This window comes from Terrapene carolina, unplaced genomic scaffold (genome assembly GCF_002925995.2).
Source record: "Terrapene carolina triunguis isolate 2854851 unplaced genomic scaffold, T_m_triunguis-2.0 Scaffold833, whole genome shotgun sequence".
In the NCBI taxonomy this organism is placed as follows: Eukaryota; Metazoa; Chordata; order Testudines; family Emydidae; genus Terrapene; species Terrapene triunguis.
Genome location: NW_020665184.1, coordinates 3,735,954 through 3,757,280, shown reverse-complemented (window position 1 = coordinate 3,757,280; position 21,327 = coordinate 3,735,954). Strand labels below are relative to the sequence as shown.

General features: G+C 49.8%; 2 protein-coding genes across 2 annotated transcripts in view; both read right to left on the bottom strand.

The window, feature by feature from the left end:
- Positions 1-4,520: 4,520 nt before the first annotated feature.
- LOC112115467 (hepatic lectin-like) lies at positions 4,521-10,983 on the bottom strand. The gene is made up of 6 exons (XM_024212543.3): positions 10,751-10,983; positions 8,167-8,274; positions 6,675-6,749; positions 6,008-6,159; positions 5,372-5,484; positions 4,521-4,998 (listed from the first exon to the last, which is right to left on the bottom strand). The coding sequence occupies exons 1-6, from the start codon at positions 10,791-10,793 to the stop codon at positions 4,863-4,865; spliced, it is 627 nt and encodes a 208-aa protein (XP_024068311.2). The 5' UTR covers positions 10,794-10,983; the 3' UTR covers positions 4,521-4,862.
- An 8,696-nt stretch (positions 10,984-19,679) lies between these two features.
- The window catches only part of FBXL12 (F-box and leucine rich repeat protein 12), a 13,689-nt gene continuing 12,041 nt past the window's right edge, over positions 19,680-21,327 (bottom strand). The window contains exons 2-3 of the mRNA XM_024212545.3: positions 21,281-21,322; positions 19,680-20,618 (exon numbers count right to left, since the gene is read on the bottom strand). Of these exons, the coding sequence (XP_024068313.2) occupies positions 19,845-20,618; positions 21,281-21,322 (816 nt within the window). The 3' untranslated portion in view covers positions 19,680-19,844. The remainder of the gene's footprint in view (positions 20,619-21,280; positions 21,323-21,327) is intronic.

Genomic DNA, 21,327 nt, shown 5'->3' with positions numbered 1-21,327 from the left:
CCCCCCACCCCCACCTGCTTTTATCCCCTCGCACCCTCCACCCCCCTGCACCCCCACCTGCTTTTATCCCCTAGCGGTTGGGGGTGGGGGGATGAAGGGGGGTGTGCAGAGAAGTGGCTGGGAGGCTCTAGGGTTTTTCTTGCCAACATTTTCACACACAAAAAACTGAAGAAAATTCTCAACAGTGAGAAAGCCCAGAACCACCCCCACCCTGCTCCCTGGGACCCCTCTTTATGCCCCCTGGACCTTGCCCCATCCTGACCCCTCAGATTCCCACACACACTCCCCAGAGACCCTTTTCTCTGTTTCATGGATTGGGGTTTTACCTGGGATATAACTGGGGGCCCTGGGACCCGCTCAGGGGAGCAGGTAGGTGGGAGCGGGGCTGAAACTGGCCTGGGGGAGGGTGTCAGATGCGCCAGGGTGCACAGGGCCCCCTTACTGGAGCCCTTATTTCTGGTAGAGAAGTAACCACACAGCCCTGGGTCTCTGCCCCAGCCTGCTGTGCAGGCCGGGCTGGGAGAGCGCCTGCACCTGGCCAGCAGAGGGAGCTGGGGGGCCTGAGGTTGCCCATGTGCAGCAGGTGTGTGACTCTCGCTAGGGGCTCTCCACCCCTGGGACCAAGGCCCTGAAATGTCCCTTAGGTCGTGTGTCCCCCCCCCGGCCTGGGCAGCATTGGCCAGGGTGTAGCAGCGACCCCAGCCCACCATTTCCTGCCTCCCCCCGCCCCCGACCTGTGCTCAGCCACGGCTGGCGCTGCGAGGCCTCTGCTGCCCTCATCAGACATCTTCACCCCATTTTTAAATTAAATCTAAAAACAAATATGTTTGGTTTAACTAAAAGTTTAGATATTTTGGCAGCAAACGTGTGTGTGTGTTTGTTTGTTTTCATTCTCTCCCTCCTGTTTTGAATGGGGAAGAAGGGAGGCAGGGTGGAGGAGGACCCAAACCGGAATTGTTTTGAGTTTTGTTGTGTTGAAAATTTTCTCAAAAGGTTTGGGTGAAATTTGCAGTTTCTTTTTTAACTTGTCACAGCTGATCCTGCCCATTCTCTGGCCCGCTCTAGCCCCCAGGTACTTTTCTAGTCCCCCTGGCTAGAGCTCGCCGTTCCAGCCGTGGCCTTTTCCAGTACGCGTCCCCTGGCAGTTGCAATGCATGCTGTTGCCAGGCCTTGGAGTGCAGCAGCTTCTTGGCAAAATCTTTCCCCAGGCAGCCGCTACAGATGAAGGAGCTGAGGTTTCTAACATGTGATCCATCTCATGTAATGGCGGCACCGTGGAAGGCCCTGCTGCCGGAGGAGATTCTGGGGAAGCGCAGCCCACTGCCCCTCGCTGAGCAGGACCCTCTCCGCTCTGTGAGTGATGAAGTGTGTGGGGAAACCTCAGCATTCTCCAGCCAGTCCCACCTACTCACGCTAGCCCCTGCCAGAGTAACAACGGGCCCCGGCTTCCCAGACGGCCTCACTCCACCTTGAAGAGACAGACTGACCCTCTGAAGGCCACAGCACATTAGGGGGTGGAGACCTCACAGCGAGGCCCCACCTGCGTACAGGCAGGGCAATGCACTGTTCTGCTTGGTGACTCCGCCAATGGCACCTGCCAACCACTCCCAATCCCCAGCCTTCGGGGGACTCACCCGTATAACTCTCTGGCCAACGCTGTCCACCAATGAAACGCAGAGGAAGAGCGTATCGGCCCCATGGGGTAGAGCAGCTGCCTGGCTATTTAACATGTGCACAGAGCCCCCCAAGTGTGCATCCTCCCCAACCCTAACCAAACTAAGGGATGTAGAAAGTGGCTGTCACCTTCATATCCATCCCAGCTATTGTGTATGCTAAACATCCCTTTGATGGGGTGGTTCTCCGTGCTCTCAGGGTCGGGGCATGGCAAGGCACAGCCCACTGGTCGCTTTTACCCTCAAACTCCAACTGGAACAAAGGTGACAGACTTGTCTGCAAGATATTCTTACTCCAGGAGAAGGATCCGACTCAAATCCTTCGCGCTGGCACTTGAGCCTTCACAACTGGGGCACTGGGCAGAGCCAGGACACCTGGGTTCAGTTCCCAGCGCTGCCTCTGACCTTCTGCGTGACGTTGCATCCTCTCTCTGGGCCTTGGTTTCTGTCTCGCCTCTTTAGACTTCAAGCTCTGCAGAGCAGGGACTGTGTCAGGCGCAGCGCGATGGGGCCCTGCTACCATGGTACACAGAAGAGCGGGACACCACCCCAGCCTGCCTCTAAGGCTCTCTCTCACTCTGTGCTTGTACCGCACCTAGCACAATGGGTCTCGAGGTGCTGCTGTAAGGGGCAGGCCCTGATTTATGCCAGGGTACATGACTGGAGAATCCAGCCCCAGACCTTCACCAGGAAAACAGGCTTTGTACATCAGAGGTTATTAATTAGTTTTGTATACAAGAATCTTTTGTACAGCGCCCAGCACACAGGAGTCCTGTTCCATGCGTGGGGCTCCCGTAACACCCCTAATAAACCGTGTTAGCGTCACTCTTACCTCATGTGCGTCGTCCTAATCCAGACAGGGGATGTCTGATCTGCAAGGTCAATGGGACTGGTGGGTGCTCAGAGCGCCAGGGGCTCCGAATTCAACATCACCCATTTCACTTCCAACTCGGCTGTTTTTATTAGGAACGTAATAACCCCATGTAAGCTGCTGAGAGTGCTGAGAACTAAGGGGATGTACAATGCAGGTCTGTAAAATGGGACTAACGAGTCACCTAGACTGATTGATGAGAGGAGCTAGGTAGTATTAATTATTTATTATCACCACAGTGCTCAAGGGTGGCAGGGCAGCCACAGCCCCCCAGCCAAATAGTTTTACTGTTAGGCCCGCGATTTGCAGCCTGTTCAATTTCTTTTGTTAGTGTACAATGAAGAAAGGACAGAAAGCGCAGGAGAGAGCAAAGGAAGCTGGCTTTATGCTGAGTGCCACTTTCCATTTAGAGCGCTCTGCTGTGGGCTGAAGGGCACCATCTGGTGCATACAGGTTGTAACTACAGCTGGCTGTAAATTTTCCATCAAGAGTTTTATTTTTGGATGGAAAATGTCTTTTTTGACAAAATGGACATTATCTTCCAAGATATCTTTTTCAATATTTTTTGCGGGGGAGGGATGTGCAGGTAAAATCGTTTGGTTATAAATGGAAAGTGTTTGGTTTTTGTTGGCTGAAAAACAATTATTGGGGGGGGGAGGGTGGTTTCAATAACTTCCCCCATATTTTTCAAAAACAAATGTTGACAAAAATGAAGTTTTTCACAGGGAACTAATTTCCAGACCAGCTGCAGCTGAACCAAACCATGTCTGATTCAGAGAGATGTATCTGTCACCGTCCCTCGCAGGAGACTTTTCCGACCACCAGAATTATCTGACCCCAGGAGCTTTCCCCATGTAGGGAATATGAGAGTCACATGCCACAGAGAGAGAATTCATAGGGGAAACAGCACCAGGGTTTGGAGGGTGGGGGAAGAGACCTCAGAGTTGTGCAGGGGGGCTGGAACAATGTGTATTGTGGGGTGCTTAGAGCCATTGAACCAAACTGCCAACCTGCATATAATGGAAACCGCGGTAAGCGGTGTGGGAGCACCCCTCGTCCCAGCACCTATGGAGCTGTGGAGTTAACAAATCCACAGAAGCTAACAGAGCTGCAGAGGCGGCCATTAACTCCGAATTTATATAGGAGCATTAGAGGATTCACATCCGAGAGGGCCACTGCCCCAGCTAGTCTGGGATCACCCCCATCTCATACCAAGGGTCCATCTATTCCGTTAGTGGCCACGGCTCATTGCTTCAGAGGAAAAACCTCCCCTCCCCTTTGCCAATATAACTAGCGCTACAGAGGGAAAGAATTTCTTCCTAATCCCCACTATGATTCCTCTAACTCCACGATCAGAGCTTGCAGAGATGGCTATAAATGCTATTAACGGGCACACCCTGTTCCTAGGGACTGTGCCTGACTCCCTGAGGGCAGGGAATCACACATTGGATAAATCTGTGTTTGCTCTTATCGATCCTAAATTGGCTACTTGCCCCCTGATTGCATCAAACTTTGCCCTGTGCTCTCATTATGCCACCTGCTAAAAAGAGGGAGGGCTCAGATCACACTGCGGCCTCTTGTGGTTTTCAGCAGACACTGCACATTGTTTTCCTGTAACTTTCCAAGTGCATCCACGCGTGACCCACAAGTTTGCGGATGTTACCGAGGTGCCCAACCCACAGAGGACACGAGTCTGTTACAGCCAGAGTTGATTGAAAAATGAAAACAGATGCAATTTGGGGGTGGGGGGGGTTGGAATGGATTTTGAAAATTTGGTTATTTTTGAAAACTTCACAACTTTTCATTTAAAAAAAAATTTTTTTTACCCAAAATTTTTGGTTTCAAATTTTTCCCATTTTCACCCTTTCCCCCTCTTTTTTTCATTTAGTGGCATGGAGATGGGGAGTAAAAACCCCAGACCATTTTGAAAACTCATTTTTAAAATTTGGTTTCAAGAAGGCAACTTTTCAACAATGTCTTTGTTTGAAAACATTTTTTTTTATCAGCCCTAGGCTCACACTGTAGAGGTGCAGACTTTTAGCATCGGAGGTCCATTCTGGGTCCTCCCCAGGATACGGACCCAATGGCTGAGAGAGACCCATGGAGGAACTGACCGGAAATGGACACACAGATAAAGGGAATATAAATTAAGAACAGAAGAGTGGGGGGAAAAGTAAAAAGATTAGTATGATGTTGACAGCCTCAAAGTACTGGACCTTGGCTTGCAACTCTGTCACCACCAGGAGGCAGCGCTGGCTCTCTGCACTGACCTGCAGGTCCAGGCAGTGTGGCTGGGAGGTGGCTTTGGTCCGGTCTGCTCACGGAGGGGCAGGCTTTTCACAGATGTAGTAGCACTCGTATGTGCAATGCACGTCGTTCCACTCCCCGTAGGTCCAGACGTGCGCACAGTCCTCATTCTGGTCGCTGTTGTTGGGCTCCCCTTCCTTCCAGTACCTAAACACAGCGGGGCTACAGTTGGAGGGGCAGGAACGGGGTGCAGGGGACAGAGCGGGGTCAAAGCTGGAGGTGGTCCTGAGCTGCACATAATGGGGATTTGAAGCCAGCGTGTCCTGGAGTTAGGGGGATGCTCGGCTCAGAAACTGAAGCGTAGGCCCATTGCTGGTGAAAACCATCAGCCTTACACACCATGGAAAGTTGGACATCAACGCCCCATGCGGCTTCCCATGACCTGATCTTACCCCGCTGTGGCCCAGCCCCATGCCTTCGGGCTCTCTCCACAGACACAGAGGCTGTTTCTGCAGCAGGAGGCCTGCGGCATTGAGGAAGAGGGAGAGCGATAGCCAGCAGGGGTCGGCCCCGCACTCACGTGAAACCAGTTGTGGAGTCGCTCCCGTCGATCCATTTCCACTCCCCTTCTGAGTTCTGGTCTGAGAGGCCGATCCAGAAGCGCTGGTTGCGTGTCCTGTACATGATAAAATTCTGCGGCCGGAAGTGGGGTGGGGGAGGAAGCACAGAGTCATCTCCTTTACCAGGATCAGCACCATTTTACTCTTCATTTGCATCACAGCAGAAGCGGGGCTGGTGGAGCCGTGTCTATTCGATGTGTAACACACCTCACAGGGCTCTGTCACTACATACATCCAGGGACCCATAACAGAGCATGTACCACACAGGGCCAGGGCCTCACATCCCCTTTATGTGGCTGGCACAAAGAGCACAAAAGCCTAGGACTGCTAATGGAGTTGCTCCTTCAGCTCAACTGGTAGAAGCCTGTCCTTTCAGAGGTGGTGCTGCCATGTTCAATTCCCACCGGCCACCCACAACAGAGAGTCGTTACACGTGTAGCATTGGGAACCCACAGAAGGGTGACGTAGAGGTAGCTGGGGGAAGCAGCTAGTTCCTGTGGGTGCTAAGAACGCGGGAATGACAAAGAGCCCTTGAGAGAAGGCAAGCCATGAGAAAGAAGCTCAGAGGTTTTCCATCCAGACTCTCTCGTCTTTACCTGCTTGCTGTGGCTGTTAATGATGGCCAGGCGTGAATGCTCCTCCTCACACAGCACCTTCGCCCTCTGCCAAGATGTCTCACGCAAGGAGAAGAAGTAACATTTCCCACTGAAGTATTCCCATTCCCGGGCATCAGGTCCGCACGGGAACACTGGGAAAGGGAGGGACCAGCAGTCAGAGACACCAAGTGGGGCAGGTATATCCTGTCCTGTGTAGAAATGACAGCACAACCCCAGCTCTGCAAGGACCTGACTTCCAAGGCAGCGGTTATTGCTGGAACTGTCCAGTCACAATACTACAGGGGTTTGCTTCTGTCTAACAAATAGAAGAAAGCTGTGGCCCAGGCTCCAAAGCAAATAAAGAGTTCAGAAGCCGGGATCCCCTGTGTGCAGCATGAAGTGAGCCAAGGAAAATCAGAAGAGGTAATGCCCCCAAATTGCTGCTAGGATCCCTGGTGCTAGAGACTGAACAGATACCCTGCAACGTAATGATCACAGCAGGGAGCAGCAGCTGTGGCCAGAAGGAGCGAGGGCAACCCAGGGAGGTGGGCAGAGCAGAGGGCAGGGGAGGGAAGAGGAACTGGGAAGGAAGAGGCTCGTATAATGGGGAGGGCACAGCAGAGGCAGCAGGAGCCGGGAGGGGCATAGGGCAATGCCCTGTACTTACGTTTGAAATCGTTGCTGGAATGATTCCGTTTCACTTCATTGCGCATTTCATTAAGTTGTGAAGAGAGCATTGAAACTAAAATCGGGGGGTGGGGGGAGGGAGGGAGAGAGAGAGAGAGAGAGAGAGAGAACACACATGCCAGGTTATCTGACCCTGCTGCCACCCTGTTATGTCTGAGAGGCATTGAGTCATCTTTGGGTTTCAACACCCTTTACCCAGTGAGCTCACCAGCACTTGTGTGTGCTAGAAACGCCTTCCAAAAAGGCTTATTTAATCCATGGGGAAAGCCAAAACCATGCCCTTACAGCCAATCACAGGGCAAGGTGATCTGGGCACCTTAATGCACTAATTCTCCCGGGTTTACAACCTGGTTCAGCCTGGAATAGGAAGCAGGATTTAACAGGTTTGGTGGGAAACAAAAACACCTTGGGATACACAAAGGAAAAAACTGCCACTAGACAATCCCCACTGGGCACCAGAAATTCCAAGCAACCGTGACCTGAACCAAAGGTACCAGGGGAGAAAGGGGCGGGCGGCTTTGCAAAGGCTGTGGTGGGTGTTTCCAAGGGTTTGTCCCCCAGAGTAAGCGTTGGTGCACTAGGGTAGCTATGCTGTCGTAGCGGTGCTGGCGTGAAAGGTGACTAGAGATTTGCATAACATCAGTGCAAAAATCCAAGCACAGAAAAGTCCTGACATGAAGCTCTGAGGATCCGCCTGGCCCTGGGGTTATGGCCTCAAGGAGGCTAGGACGTGGCTCCCTTTTGGGCTGGTGAGTGCTGACGAAGTAACCCTCTTGCTAGTGCTCAAGCTGCCAGCTACGTCCGGCAGAACATCCCCAGCACCAGCAACAAGACCTCAGTGTGAGGCAGTGGAAGGGTTGAACAAGTTTGACCTAATTTATCACCCTCCGCCCCCTCTCAGCCCAGCAGGCTCCCTTTGAGCAAGGCTTTCATTTACCTGATTGATGAAGATAATCAATAGAGCACATTCTGTAACAATGCTACAGCGTCACACCTTCACCTTCACCTGCCTCCCTCGCCAGGTAGAGGGCAACATACAATACCACCCCCGCTTTGCAGCTGGAGAGAAAGGGACACACCGAGAGGGCGAGGGCCCTGCTCCCAAGGTGGACAGGCAGGGGACACGGATGGCACTCAGGAGACTGGATTCTATTCCCTGCTCTACCCCTGGCCTGCTGGGGGGGCCTGGGCAGCTGCTTCCCCTCCCACCCTGTGTCAGTTTAACTGCGAGCTCTGCCAGGCAGGGGCTGGCTCCGTGAGTCCGCGCAGCACCCAGCGCAGTGGGGCTCTTGGATGAGCTCTCTGCCGCTGGCAAGACAAAGAAGAACAAGGACCCAGAAGGAGACAGTATCAGGGTTTGACCCCAGGGCTTCTGAGCACACTGACCCCCGGGGTCTCTCTGAGTCCCCCCAACTTCCTTCCTCATTAATGACGGGAAACGTTTCATCTCCCGAAGGCCCCACACACGGTACCTCTGGAGAGCGACACCGCAAACAGGATGAGGATCAGCAGGTAAGAAAGCGCCAGCAGCAAGTAGACTGTGCGGGAGGATCTCAGCTTCTGCCGGAGGTAGTTCCTGTCTTTAGAACAGAAGAAAGATTGCGAAGGGTCACAGATTGACAGGTTTGGCAGCGGCTTTGCAGGAAGGTCCCATTTATAAAGGGTTAATAAATGATTAACCCTAAATTAGATGGTTAATTGCTTGGTATAGGGGTCGATAGGGCGTTTATAACTACAACTTACAGCTATCTATCAGGTTTTTCTTCTTAGCCTCACTGCGGTAGTGTCTGGGAGCCCCGATCCTGGATCAGGACCCCAGTGTGCTGGGCACCGTACAAACCCAGAACAGAGACGGGCCCTGCCCCAAAGAGCTTACAAGCTTCTCACCATCCACAAGACACTCCTCTCATGACTGTAATGTGCTTATAATGGCTGGTAATAATCACAAACAATGGAAGGGTTTAAGCTTCCATTCAGACTGTGACCAAGTATCTAGGGTTACAGTTTTGTTTCACACGTGCCCTCTAGAGGATTATTTTCCCCCCATCATTAAGTGATGTTTAACAAACATTCCAATTTCATCCCAGGGAAATTAGGCCTGTGACTCAGCCTTTGGAGAGTGGCTGCACATTCTGGTTGTCGTGTCCGGTTTAAGACAACTTAAGGGGGACTCCGGTTTTCAGACAATGCTGAGTGCCTAAACAACCCAGCCCCGCTAAACAACTCAGCCCCTCTGAGGTGTCTCGAGTCGGACACTCGCAGACCTTTCACAATACCAGGGCCCAGGAGTCTTAATTCAAAGCAATAACATCTCTACAGTGGGAGAAAGGCCACTTCCTTCTCTCACCTGCCAACAAACTATTTCCCTTTCATTGAAAAGCATAAAATACAGCTCCCAGCAGGGCCAGCATCCTCGTCCCAAACAGCCCAGCACAATTAACACTAATTAGCCTGCCTGTCAGAGCAGAGAGGCCAAAGACTGAATTGGCCAGAGATGCTCATCTCCCTTCTCGCAGGTCAGGGTAAGGAAAGACTTCTCTGCTGCATCCGTTCAGCAGCAGCAGAGAGAGCAGACTCCTAAGAATGGCCACGTTGAGTCAGACCAATGATCCAGCTAGCCCAGTGTCCTGCCTTCCGATGGCAGCCAGTGCCAGGTGCTTCAGAAGGAGTGAACAGAACAGGACAATTATCAAGTGACCCATCCCATTGTCCAGCCCCAGCTTCTGGCAGTCAGAGGTTTAGGGACACCCAGAACACTGGGGTTGTCCCCTGGCCATCTTGCCTAATAGCCACTGATGGACCTATCCTCCATGAACTTATCTAATTCTTTTTTAACCCAGTTATACATTTGGCCTTCACAACACCCCCTGACAATGAATTCCACAGTTGACTGTGTGTTGTATGAAGCAGTACTTCCTTATGTTTGTTTTAAACCTGCTGCCTGTTAATTTCATTGGGTGAGCCCTAGTTCTTGTGTTACATGAAGGGATAAATAACACTTTCTCATTTTCTTCACACCATTCATGACTGGATAGACCTCTATCATATCCCCCTATTAGTCATTTATTTTCTAAGCTGAACAGTCCCACTCTTTTTAAGCTGTTTTCTTATGAAAGCTGTTCCATATTCCTAATCATTTTTGTTGCTCTTCTCTGTACTTTTAAGAATTCTAATATATCCTTTTTGAGATGGGGCAACCAGAACTGCATGCAGTATTCAAGGTCTGGACATACTATGGATTTATAGAGTGGCATTATGATATTTTCTGCCCTATTATACACCTCTACCCCGATATAACGCGACCCGATATAAGACAAATTAGGATATAAAGCAGTGCTGCGGGGGGTAAAGCGGTGCTCCGGGGGGGTGGGGCTGTGCACTCCGGTGGATCAAAGCAAGTTCGATATAACGCGGTTTCACTTATAACGCGCTAAGATTTTTTGGCTCCCGAGGACAGCGTTATATCGAGGTAGAGGTGTATATCCCTTTGCTAATGGTTCCTAACATCCTGTTATCTTTTTTGACTGCTGCAGTACATTGAGCAGATGTTTTCAGAGAACTCCCCACAGTGACTCCAAGATCTCATTCCTGAATAGTAAGAGCTAATTTAGACCTCATCATTTTTTATGGATAGTTGGGATTCTGTTTTGCAACGTGCATTACACTTTGCACTTCTCAACACTGAATTTCATCTGCCATCTTCCTGCCCAGTCACCCAGTTTTGTGAGATCCCTTTGTGTCTCTTCCCAGTTTTTGACCTATCTTGAGTAATTCTGTATCCTCTGCTAACTTTGCCACCTCACTGTTTACCTCCTTTTCCAGAGCATTTATGGATATGTTGCACAGCACTGGCCCCAGTACAGATCCCTGGGGGACCCCGTTATTTACTGCTTTCCACTTTGAAAATTGACCGTTTATTCCTACCTTTTGTTTCCGATCTTTTAACCGGCTACTGATCCGTGAGAAGAGCTTCCCTCTTATCCCGTGACTGCCCATTCATCTGGTCTAGAGACCCGTTTCTCAGCTATTGGATGGAAGGGAAGGAAGAGGGCTTACCTCTAAAAATGTGCAGCTCATCTTGAAGCCTGTCCTTGTCCATGCTGTAAACGATGCCTGGGAGGCAGAGGTGACTTGCAATGGCATTAGAACATGGCCAAGTGGAACCCTGCTCACTGGAATATCTAGAATAGAGAATTCACAATTCCACTGGGAATGTTCAATCCAGAGGTTAATGTATAACCTGCAGTGCTCACACCACGTCCCAGGCAACTTGCCCTCTAGCCCTGGCCGTTTGGACTGCTTCCATTTCAAACGTGGTCCTGATAACTTCTCTGCTCAAACAGATTAAAAGGTCCCGGCTGGCCAACCAGCTCACTCTTTCTATTCAAAACTCTCTTGGTCAATTTTAAGTTGTGCAAGAGCAAAAATACAAGATGCCTGGTTCCTGAAGCTGCTCTCCTCATGCAGGTAAGAAAAAACCCAGCTTGGTCACAAAAGCAGGGTTTGGAAAGCAACAGCTCAGAACCGTCTTTCTGGAAGAAAATCACAGCACTCTTGACTTTGGAAAGCAGTTGCTAAGCACTCACAGAATTGTTCCACACAGAACTGGCGGCGTCCCAGTGGACATGCTTACACAAGAAGATAAAATGGATCCCAGGCTGATCATTGTCCTACAAATATATGTATTATGGAGCTATAGTCCTTACTTTGTAATTAAAGCGTTTTCAGTTCTAGGTACCCAATTCCCCTGCCCCTCGTGCAGTCATTTAATGTGGTGCAACATGCAATCAGATCAGAACAGTAGTGTTTTGCACTCCCTTTGCACTGGTATAAAAGCCTGCACAAAGGGGCAGGATAAAGGAGAATCAAGTCCTAAGTGCTCTTTCAACCCCTTTTCCAACTCTCAAAAAAGCTTCATTTGAGCCCCAAATCTCACATGCTTAGTCAGAGTCTCATGGTAATTTGTAATGTTTGAGGTCACGCAACGTTTTTGAATGATGGAACTTGGAAAAACAAGGAGCTTTTCACTGTGAGGTCTCAACTGTCCCTTGTCTCCTAACTCCAAGACATCTTGTTGCAAAGACGTTGGGTTGATTTTACACCTCGGTGTCCAGGACAAACACACATGGGCCTCAGGTCATCTTTCCGGAATCATTTTACTGATAGAACTAAGGCACAAATGGCAGTTAGGTGCCTAAATGCCTTGCACAGGCAATAGGACAGTGGTTCTCAAACTTCTGTACTGGTGACCCCTTTCACATGGCAAGCCTCGGAGTGTGACTCCCCCAATAAATTAAACACACTTTTTAATATATTTAACACCATTATAAATGCTGGAGGCAAAGCGGGGTTTGGGGTGGAGGCTGACAGCTCGCGACCCCCCATGTAATAACCTTGTGACCCCCTGAGGGGTCCCAACCCCCAGTTTGAGAACCCCTGCAATAGGAGGAGTTATTTGTCTACCCATCACTTGTGCCTTTAATAATCTCGCCCCTTGAGAAATCTTGGGAGGTTTGTTTGAATTCTTCCATTTTTTTCTGTGCTGTATCTCACTGTAAAATTTAACTGCTTCCAGCTAAGTCACAATTCATCTGGTGAATGTTTTATATTCATTTAATGTTGCTGTCCAAACGCAATTATTGATGTAATGCTCATTAACATATGGCTAGATTTGTGCTGTTTATATTAGCCATTATTTGTACTATGATAGCACTCAAAGATCCAGTCTGAAATAGGAACCTTTCTATGCCAGGTGACGTACAGACATGCACAGTAACTTGCCCTCATAGCTTTCGTTCTAAACAGACAAGGCACACAACGGGTGGGAGGGGAAACAGAGGCAGAGAGAAGGAGAACTGACTTGCCCAAAGTCATATGATGCTCACATAGACTAAACAGTGGTATCTACAGTTTCAGGAAGTTGCCATCACAGCCCTAGGACTCCTGTGATACCCAGACTCCATACATTAATGCAGCTGAACGGTCTGATAGTTAGTACATGAAACGTAGAATTGCTGTTCCCTTGCCATTCCATGCTTAGTACGTGCATGTTCCGCAGGTGCCCTGGGATAAAAAAGTCTCAGTTCAGAAACTGGCAAGTTGGGACTTACAAATATTAAATTACACTGTTCAGCACACAGTGCTGGCGGACTGCAAACATCCCAGTGTTAACAACTGTAGAGAACATTTTGATTCCAGCAGGGGGGCTGGAACAATGTTTATAGCGGGGGTACTGAGAGACATTGAACCAAACTGTAAACCCTTATAATGGAAACCACTTCAAGCTGGGGGTGTGGCAGCGCCCCTAGTTACCGCACTTACAGATTCCAGAGTCCCAGCCTGGCCCCATCGAACTGTGGTAAGAGCTGGACTGACTGATTTTGCTGTGCTTTTGATTTTCATTTTTGCCAATTTGTTTTCATGTCTGTAGCTAAAAAGGGACCAGATACGGCAGTGGCCGATGCTACAGAAGGCAACATAGTTCCTTGCAGCCTTTACTCTATCTTAAACCTTTGTGTTTGTGATAAACATGTATCAGTAGGTGTGACGCTTCCCAGGGTGCCCGGGTTGTGAGGCCCCTCGCTACCACCTCTGCTTAGCATGAGGAAGCCTTGTCTGTGCCAGCTCAGAGTGAGCTCCACAACCCCTCCCCGCAGCCATGGGCAACGGAGGCACTCCCCTCCAGGCCTACGCAGGCCTTGCTCTCTCTCGTTTAGTGATAGAGACACTCTAACCCCTGTGTGTCACTCTGGAGTGACCAGCCCCTGGTCCACTGGACACCTGCAGAATTCACAGATCTGATGCTACCAACACCAGCTTACCCATTTCCCTTCAGATCACACTCTGCTTAACATTCAGCACAGAGGTATGTTAATAGTGACAACAGGTAAAAGTTTATGAAATAAAGAGCAGAGATTTCAATGGTCACAAGCAGAGGTATTAGAAACAAATGGTGACAAGTAAAATAAAATTATAACATGCATTCTAGAACCTAGATGACTTACTTAGCTAGTTACTATCATGTCTGCTAGTATTGCTCACCAGCATTTTTCAGCCAGTAGGCTGTAATCCCTTTTCAATTAAACAAGCCACACACTCAGCTTGCCTACTCTGTGAATAATACCTTGTGTTTCCTTGCATTCTCCTGATATACCAGACTAATTCTTTGATTTTAGTCATAAACACGACACACTTCGCTGTGTTCCCTCTTGTAGATTTTGAGATTTCCTGTAGACTTTGAAATCTTGATTAGCTGGTAGCTCCGTATGCAAACAGACTTGTATTGTAAGATATGCAATATTCAATGACCACTTAGGGAGATAAATGTCTACTATCCCCTGCCTGACCAGAACTTGTCTATTGCCTTCTAGTGACCTGTCTTAACTTACATACCTGAAGAACACACATTTCAGTATAAATACATAACTTTGTATATAATATGTTTACATACATTTCACCATGATTATGACCAGTGAACTTTCAGGGGAGACCTCACATGCCACCCTTTGGTGAATTACTATGCATATGTCTGACCCAGGGAATCCTTGAAATCCTATGCACCCCCTCTGTGCCCTCTGCCAGTTGGCACCAAGGGGTCACAGTAGGTATTAAACAAACAGGCCTGAAACCATTCCCAATGCAAGGCTGGGGCTCTCACCACTGTTTATTTCCCTGAATTTTGCACTGGTCTTACTTTTGTATGACCACAAAGACACAATGTCAGCCCAGGGCAAACAGGGCAGTTGTTGCCAAGATGCACAGTAGATTTCACCACACGGGTTCAGTGCCTTCCAGGTTTGTTGTTTGATCTGAAAGCTTCTTGCACAACCCTATACCTGGAAAGGAGGAAAACAGCAGATTAGACAAATTTGTTGTTTATATAAAAACACAGGCCTGCAATGGGAGGCTTAACTGAGAAGTTAGCCATAAGAACATAAGAACGGCCATACTGGGTCAGAGCAAAGGTCCATCCAGCCCAGTATCCTGTCTACTGACAGTGGCCAATGCCAGGTGTCCCAGAGGGAGTGAACCTAACAGGTAATGATCAAGTGATCTCTCTCCTGCCATCCATCTCCACCCTCTGACACACAGAGGCTAGGGACACCATTCCTTACCCATCCTGGCTAATAGCCATTAATGGACTTAACCTCCATGAATTTATCTAGTTCTCTTTTAAACCCTGTTATAGTCCTAGCCTTCACAACCTCCTCAGGCAAGGAGTTCCACAGGTTGACTGTGCGCTGTGTGAAGAACTTCTTTTTATTTGTTTTAAACCTGCTGCCCATTAATTTCATTTGGTGGCCCCTAGTTCTTATATTATGGGAACAAGTAAGTAACTTCTCCTTATTCACTTTCTCCACATCACTCATGATTTTATAGACCTCTATCATATCCCCCCTTAGTCTCCTCTTTTCCAAGCTGAAAAGTCCTAGCCTCTTTAATCTCTCCTCATATGGGACCCGTTCCAAACCCCTAATCATTTAGTTACCCTTCTCTGAATCTTTTCTAATGCCAGTATATCTTTTTTGAGATGAGGAGACCACATCTGTACGCAGTATTCAAGTTGTGGGCGTACCATGGATTTATATAAGGGCAATAAGGTATTCTACGTCTTATTCTCTATCCCTTTTTGAATGATTCCTAACATCCTGTTTGCTTTTTTGACTGCCGCTGCACACTGCATGGACGTCTTCAGAGAACTATTCACGATGACTCCAAGATCTCTTTCCTGATTAGTTGTAGCTAAATTAGCCCCCATCATATTGTATGTATAGTTGGGGTTATTTTTTCTAATGTGCATTACTTTATATTTATCCACATTAAATTTCATTTGCCATTTTGTTGCCCAATCACTTAGTTTTGTGAGATCTTTTTGAAGTTCTTCATAGTCTGCTTTGGTCTTAACTGTCTTGAGCCGTTTAGTATCATCTGCAAACTTTGTCACCTCACTTTTTACCCCTTTCTCCAGATCATTTATGAATAAGTTGAATAGGATCGGTCCTAGGACTGACCCTTGGGGAACACCACTAGTTACTCCTCTCCATTCTGAAAATTTACCATTTATTCCTACCCTTTGTTCCCTGTCTTTTAACCAGTTCTCAATCCATGAAAGGATCTTCCCTCTTATCCCATGACAACTTAGTGCTCTCAGACCCCAGAAAAGGTGTTGGTTGTTATAGACAACAGGATGGCGGCCATGGAAGTTGGAATCCGCTAAGGAGTGTGTGACAACTCACCTGCCGAATCAACTAGCCCTGAAAACGGATGGCGCTGGAGCGTCGGGCCCATACCCGGCCGTCGCCAGCAATGAGAGCTGCGGGAGCTACGCCACGACGAGTAGGAGGGCCGCTGTGGTGCGCCTTGAAGCCTAGGACATGGTCCCGAGTGGAGCCGCCGCAGGTGTAGATCTTGGTGGTAGTAGCAAATATTCAAACGAGAACTTTGAAGGCCAAAGTGGAGAAGGGTTCCATGTGAACAGCAGTTGAACGGGGTCAGTTGGTCCTAAGAGATAGGCGAGTGCCATTCCGAAGGGACGGGCAATGGCCTCCGTTGCCCTCAGCCGATCAAAAGGGAGTCGGGTTCAGATCCCCAAATCCAGAGTGGCAGAGATAGGTGCCGCGAGGCGTCCAGTGCGGTAACACAACCGATCCTGGAGAAGCCGGCAGGAGCCCCAGGGAGAGTTCTCTTTTCTTTGTGAAGAGCAGGGCACCCTGGAATGGGCTCACCCCGAGAGAGGGGCTCGAGCCCTGGAAAGCGTCACGGTTCCAGCGGCGTCCGGTGAGCTCTCACTGGCCCTTGAAAATCCGGGGGAGGTGGTGTAAATCTCACACCAGGCCGTACCCATATCTGCAGCAGGTCTCAAGGTGAACAGTCTCTGGCACGTTAGAACAATGTAGGTAAGGGAAGTCGGCAAGCCGGATCGTAACTTCGGGATAAGAATTGGCTCTAAGGGCTGGGGCGCGAAGTGGGGCTGGGTGCAACTCTGGACGCAAGCTGGGCCCTTCCTGTGGATCGCCCCAGCTGTGGCGGGTGTCGCTCGCCTCTCCCCCTCCACGGGGATGGGGGGGGGCGGTGTTCCGCCTTGGCCGGTGCCTAGCAGCTGACTTAGAACTGGTGCGGATCAGGAGAATCTGACTGTTTAATTAAAAGAAAGCATCGCGAAGGCCCGTGGTGGGTGTTGACATGATGTGATTTTGTATCTGAAATTGTGAATATTGACTATGTAGCTGTATTTCAAATGTAGTTACACCTGGATAACGCCTATTAGACAAGATGCTTTCAGTCTAGAAAAGGGGCAGTGGCGGATTAGCCACTGGGCCTATGGGGCCTGTACTCAGGGGCCCCGGCCAGCTGGGGGGCCCTAGAGACCCTACGCCCTGACCCCGCTCCCTGGCAGCAGCACTGGGTGGGCACGGCAGGGGAAGCTGGGGGGAGGGGGAAAGGGGAAGCCCTTGCACTGGGACCCCCGCTGTGGCCCCAGAACTGGAGGAGCTCTTGTTACCTGCCGCAGCCTCAGGGCTGGGGGAGCTCTCACTCCTTGCTGTGGCCTGGGGCCCTGGTGGGGGGGGGGGGGGGGGGGAAAGGGAGAGAGCCTCTTTCGGGTGGGGGGCAGGGGGGGGGGGGGGGGGGGGGGGGGGGGAGGGGGGAACGGGGTGGGGGGGGGGGGGGGGGGGGGGGGAATGGGGGGACACTAGGTAGAACAGGAGCAGGGCCCCAGGGAAGGGGGAGAAAAGGGTGAGGCTCCAGGTAAAGGGGGAAGAGGTGGGTCTCTCCATACAACACAAGCAGTATCACTGATCTGTTAAAAACCACAAGTCGACTATTGCCACATTTCAGTCAAAACCTGACAGCATGAGACGACTTTACAGATCTAAAAGCATGTTTATTTTATAAATAAATTTTACATTTGATTACAGATAACAACTCAGCAGATTCAAAACCTCAGTGTGTCCTAGAATGGAAACTTCATAACAGCTACCATTTTAATGTCAGCCAAAACTTGCTAACACAAACTCAGGGCTTTGTAACAGCAGGTAAAGATGAGGGAGTATTTAAACAATAGAAGGCACAAGCAGCCATGCAAAGCAATGTAACCCAACAAACCAGGTGCAGGATCTGGCTGATGGCAGCCTGCTAATATCACTCAAATATAATACCTGAGATCTATGCTCTAGTTATTCGCATACATTTGGGTCTGGTCTATGCTACAGTTAGGTCAACGCAAGGTGGCTTACGTCAATCTTATTTGGTCAGCATCTACCCTATAATGATGCTCCTGACAAAGTAAATCACCCGCTACGTGAACTTAAGAATTCCACCTCCACAAGAGGCGTAGCACTTAAGTCAACATAGTTATGACGATGCAGTGTCAGTGTAGACACTGTGTTAATTACATCAACTTTAATGGCCTCCAGGAGGTGTCCCACAATGCCACACCACTACCGCTCTAGTCACTGTTTTGAACTCCACTGTCCGGTGGCCAGGTACTCACCACATACCTTTTAAATTCATTTCCTGTGTGCTCAGCATGGAGAGCTCACCTAGCATCTGCCCAATTGACCATGCTGGTTCCACGCACCAAACACACTCCTGACTTGAGTACACAGGAGGTGGTGGATCTCCTGGGTCTCTGGGGAGAAGCTGTGCCGGCACAGCTCCAATCCAGCCATAGAAATGTAGATATCTACAGACAGATGGCTTGGGACAAGGTGGAGAAGGGCCGTTTCCTTTCTGCCTCCGTTACCCTCAGGAGCAAGATATACGCTAAAGTCTCCATTGCCTGTGGGAAACGGTGACAGTATTCAGCTCAACTGCCCCATCTGCTTATACTGATGCCTGTGAGCTACCCCAAGTTATTGACCCAACTCGCTCCGCCCTCCAGGATGTACTCATCATGCCTAGGACTGCTGCCCAGCTCTATGAATCCCAAGGAGAAGGGAGAATGTTGTGCTTGTAACTTGTGGGGCCGTGAATGCATTCACAATAGTACCTCTGTCCACTGTTTCTTTTGCCGCTGCAAGCGTGGCCTTGACAGTCTCTCCATCCACCCTGAAAGAGCAGCTGGGCCAGATAAGCAGGAGAAAGAAGAGGACATGGGAAGACATGTTGCAGGAGGTCCTGTAAGGTTCTGCTGTGTCAGATTCCAGGCTTGGAGGGTGACGCTCAAGGACAGAATGCAGAGCGATAGCAAGGACAGGAAAAATGGACAGGCAGAGATGATGGTGCTGCTCAAGGAGCAAACAGACATGCTGTGATCTCTGACTGAACTTCAGGCTGAACAGGTGTGTGCTTGCCTCCCCCTGCAGCACACAGACAAATGCATTCTGGGACTTCCTTATACTTCCCCCTCCCCCACATTCCACATATCCTTGGGGTCGCAGCAGAACCCCCACCACTCCACCCTGCGGGACAGAACACAAGCCGCACATGCACCGACCTGTGTGGTGTCTGTGTTTGTGAAATGGACATGATGGGTTCTTTCCCCTTAAAGGTTCTGTTCCCTGCAATTAAAATGTGTGTTTGCACAATCCTTTGTCCACTTCCTACTAAGCATGTTTTGGAGTATGCTCATAGCACAGCAATGTGGCTAATGCCTTTTGACCTGAGTTAAATTTTATCTAGAGTCCTTTGGGTAGCCAAACCCTTCTGTGCGTCAGGACGACAGCTGACTTATTCCCTTGTGCTTGGGGATAATTCACCTGTTGCCTGATGTTTAATGTGAGACGGGGTTAAACTTAAAAGAGAAACCCCCTGCTGCCAAACTGCTTCTAATTTAAATAAGCTCACAGGGTCACTGGTCCTCATATGCCACCTATTCACCGGGCCTTGCTCTTTTCTTAGTAGGAGAAGGTGAGAGGTCACTTCAGGAGCCCAGCCAAGCAGACTGCAGAACTGAATTTCTGCTGGCCTGTTTTCAGGTGATACAAGCAGTCAGGATGTCCTTGTCCATACACTGCTCACCTCATTGTTTTAGCCAGAGAAAATTCTGCCTCCCGATAAATGCAACTGACACTGGGAGTACAACCCTGTCCAGAAGAAGCAATTCTGGGAGTTATTTCAGCGGGGTGAACACCCCACAGCTCACCCTCATGTGTTCCATACAACTCCCCACTGTTAACATTTCGCCTCAGAACGTGTGTCAGGGAGCACATTAGAAACGGCAGTTGGGCAAACTTGCCTGAATTTTATGTATTGTCTGGTCTTCAAAGTCAATCCCATCTAAATTGAGATTCCTTAACTGGGGGAGTGCCTGGCACACAGCAACAATGGCATCGGGGGAAAGCTTAAACCTGGACTCGAGGTGGAGGGTTTCCAAGCACTTCAAGGCTGCTAAACAAGCCAGGCCTGCATCTGTTAGGGAACAAGTATTGCTGAATTCCAAAGAGCGGAGCTGTTTCATGTGACGCCCGATGAAGTGAACAGCAGCATCTGTAATGACACATTTGCGCAGGACCAAGCATTCCAGGTCCTCCAGATATGGGGCTGCTCTCTGAATTCCAGTGTCCGTCAGCCGGTAGGTTCCAGAGAGGGTCAGTGTCCTTAGGCTGGTCTGAGATGATATGTTAAGCAGATGCTGATCAGAAAAGGCAGAGACGTTATGGATCATGAGATGCTGCAGTTGTGGCAGGACTCTGGGAGTCTCTGGAGATGCAGATTTTTGGAACCACACAACTGGGATCTCACACTGGCTCAGCTTCATGCTCTTTAGAGAAGACGGTATACAGTCATATGGGAGCCGACGGAGGTCAGCCTGGGTCAGGCACAGATGATAGAGGCTGGGACACTGCTTCCCGAGTGCCTGCAGCAGCGCTGGGGAAAGGAACTCATGCTTTCTCATAGAGTAGAGAGCTCCTCTCACTTTCAGTACCCTCAGGCTATTGCGCAGGTACTGCCTTAGCAGGTGCCACAGGATCCTGGAGCTGAGCTGAGCACAAGAGAGCAAGCAACAAAGCACTTAGCACCTTGACAAGACACGCAACAAACCCAACAGAAGCAGTAAATGAGCAAGGAAAGGCCCATCCCCGCTCTTCTTCATATACCTCTTTCCCATTCATCTTTAAGGAAGTTACTCCACACCCGTAGGATAAGCCACAGCCACGACCCTGCAGTAGATCTCCTCTTACCCTGACCGCTGCAGCTCCTTTCCCTATGAGCAACCTCAGTCTCTGCTCTCCACACTCCAGCACGTGTCAGATGCTGCGGCTGCCTTCTCCTCCACATACACAGTCTCTGTCCTCAGACACCATCCCTGGCTCCAGGGAGCTGCTTAAAACAACCCTCCTGGTTTTAAATGCTCTTCAGAAACTGGTCCAGCTGATCTCATGGCCTCGCTGCCCATGTAACACTAGCCTCCCATACGCAGCTCCCTCCCCCAATGCCCCATATGTGCAAGATCTGCCCCTGGGATAGCCTCACTGTGCCTCTTCTCTTCCTTCTCTTCTCTCATTCACCAGCTCATGTGGAATCCCAGATGCAGGCGTCTGGTCCCCATAGGCCCCTCTGCCCCTTCCCCGGGACAGCATTTATCAGCCCCTTGGAGTGGTCTCGAGTGGGAGACACGCTGCAGGGACACAGCTGGGCTGGTACCTTGTAGGGCCTTAAATCCACAAATCTCCAGAGCATCTTGTCCTGTA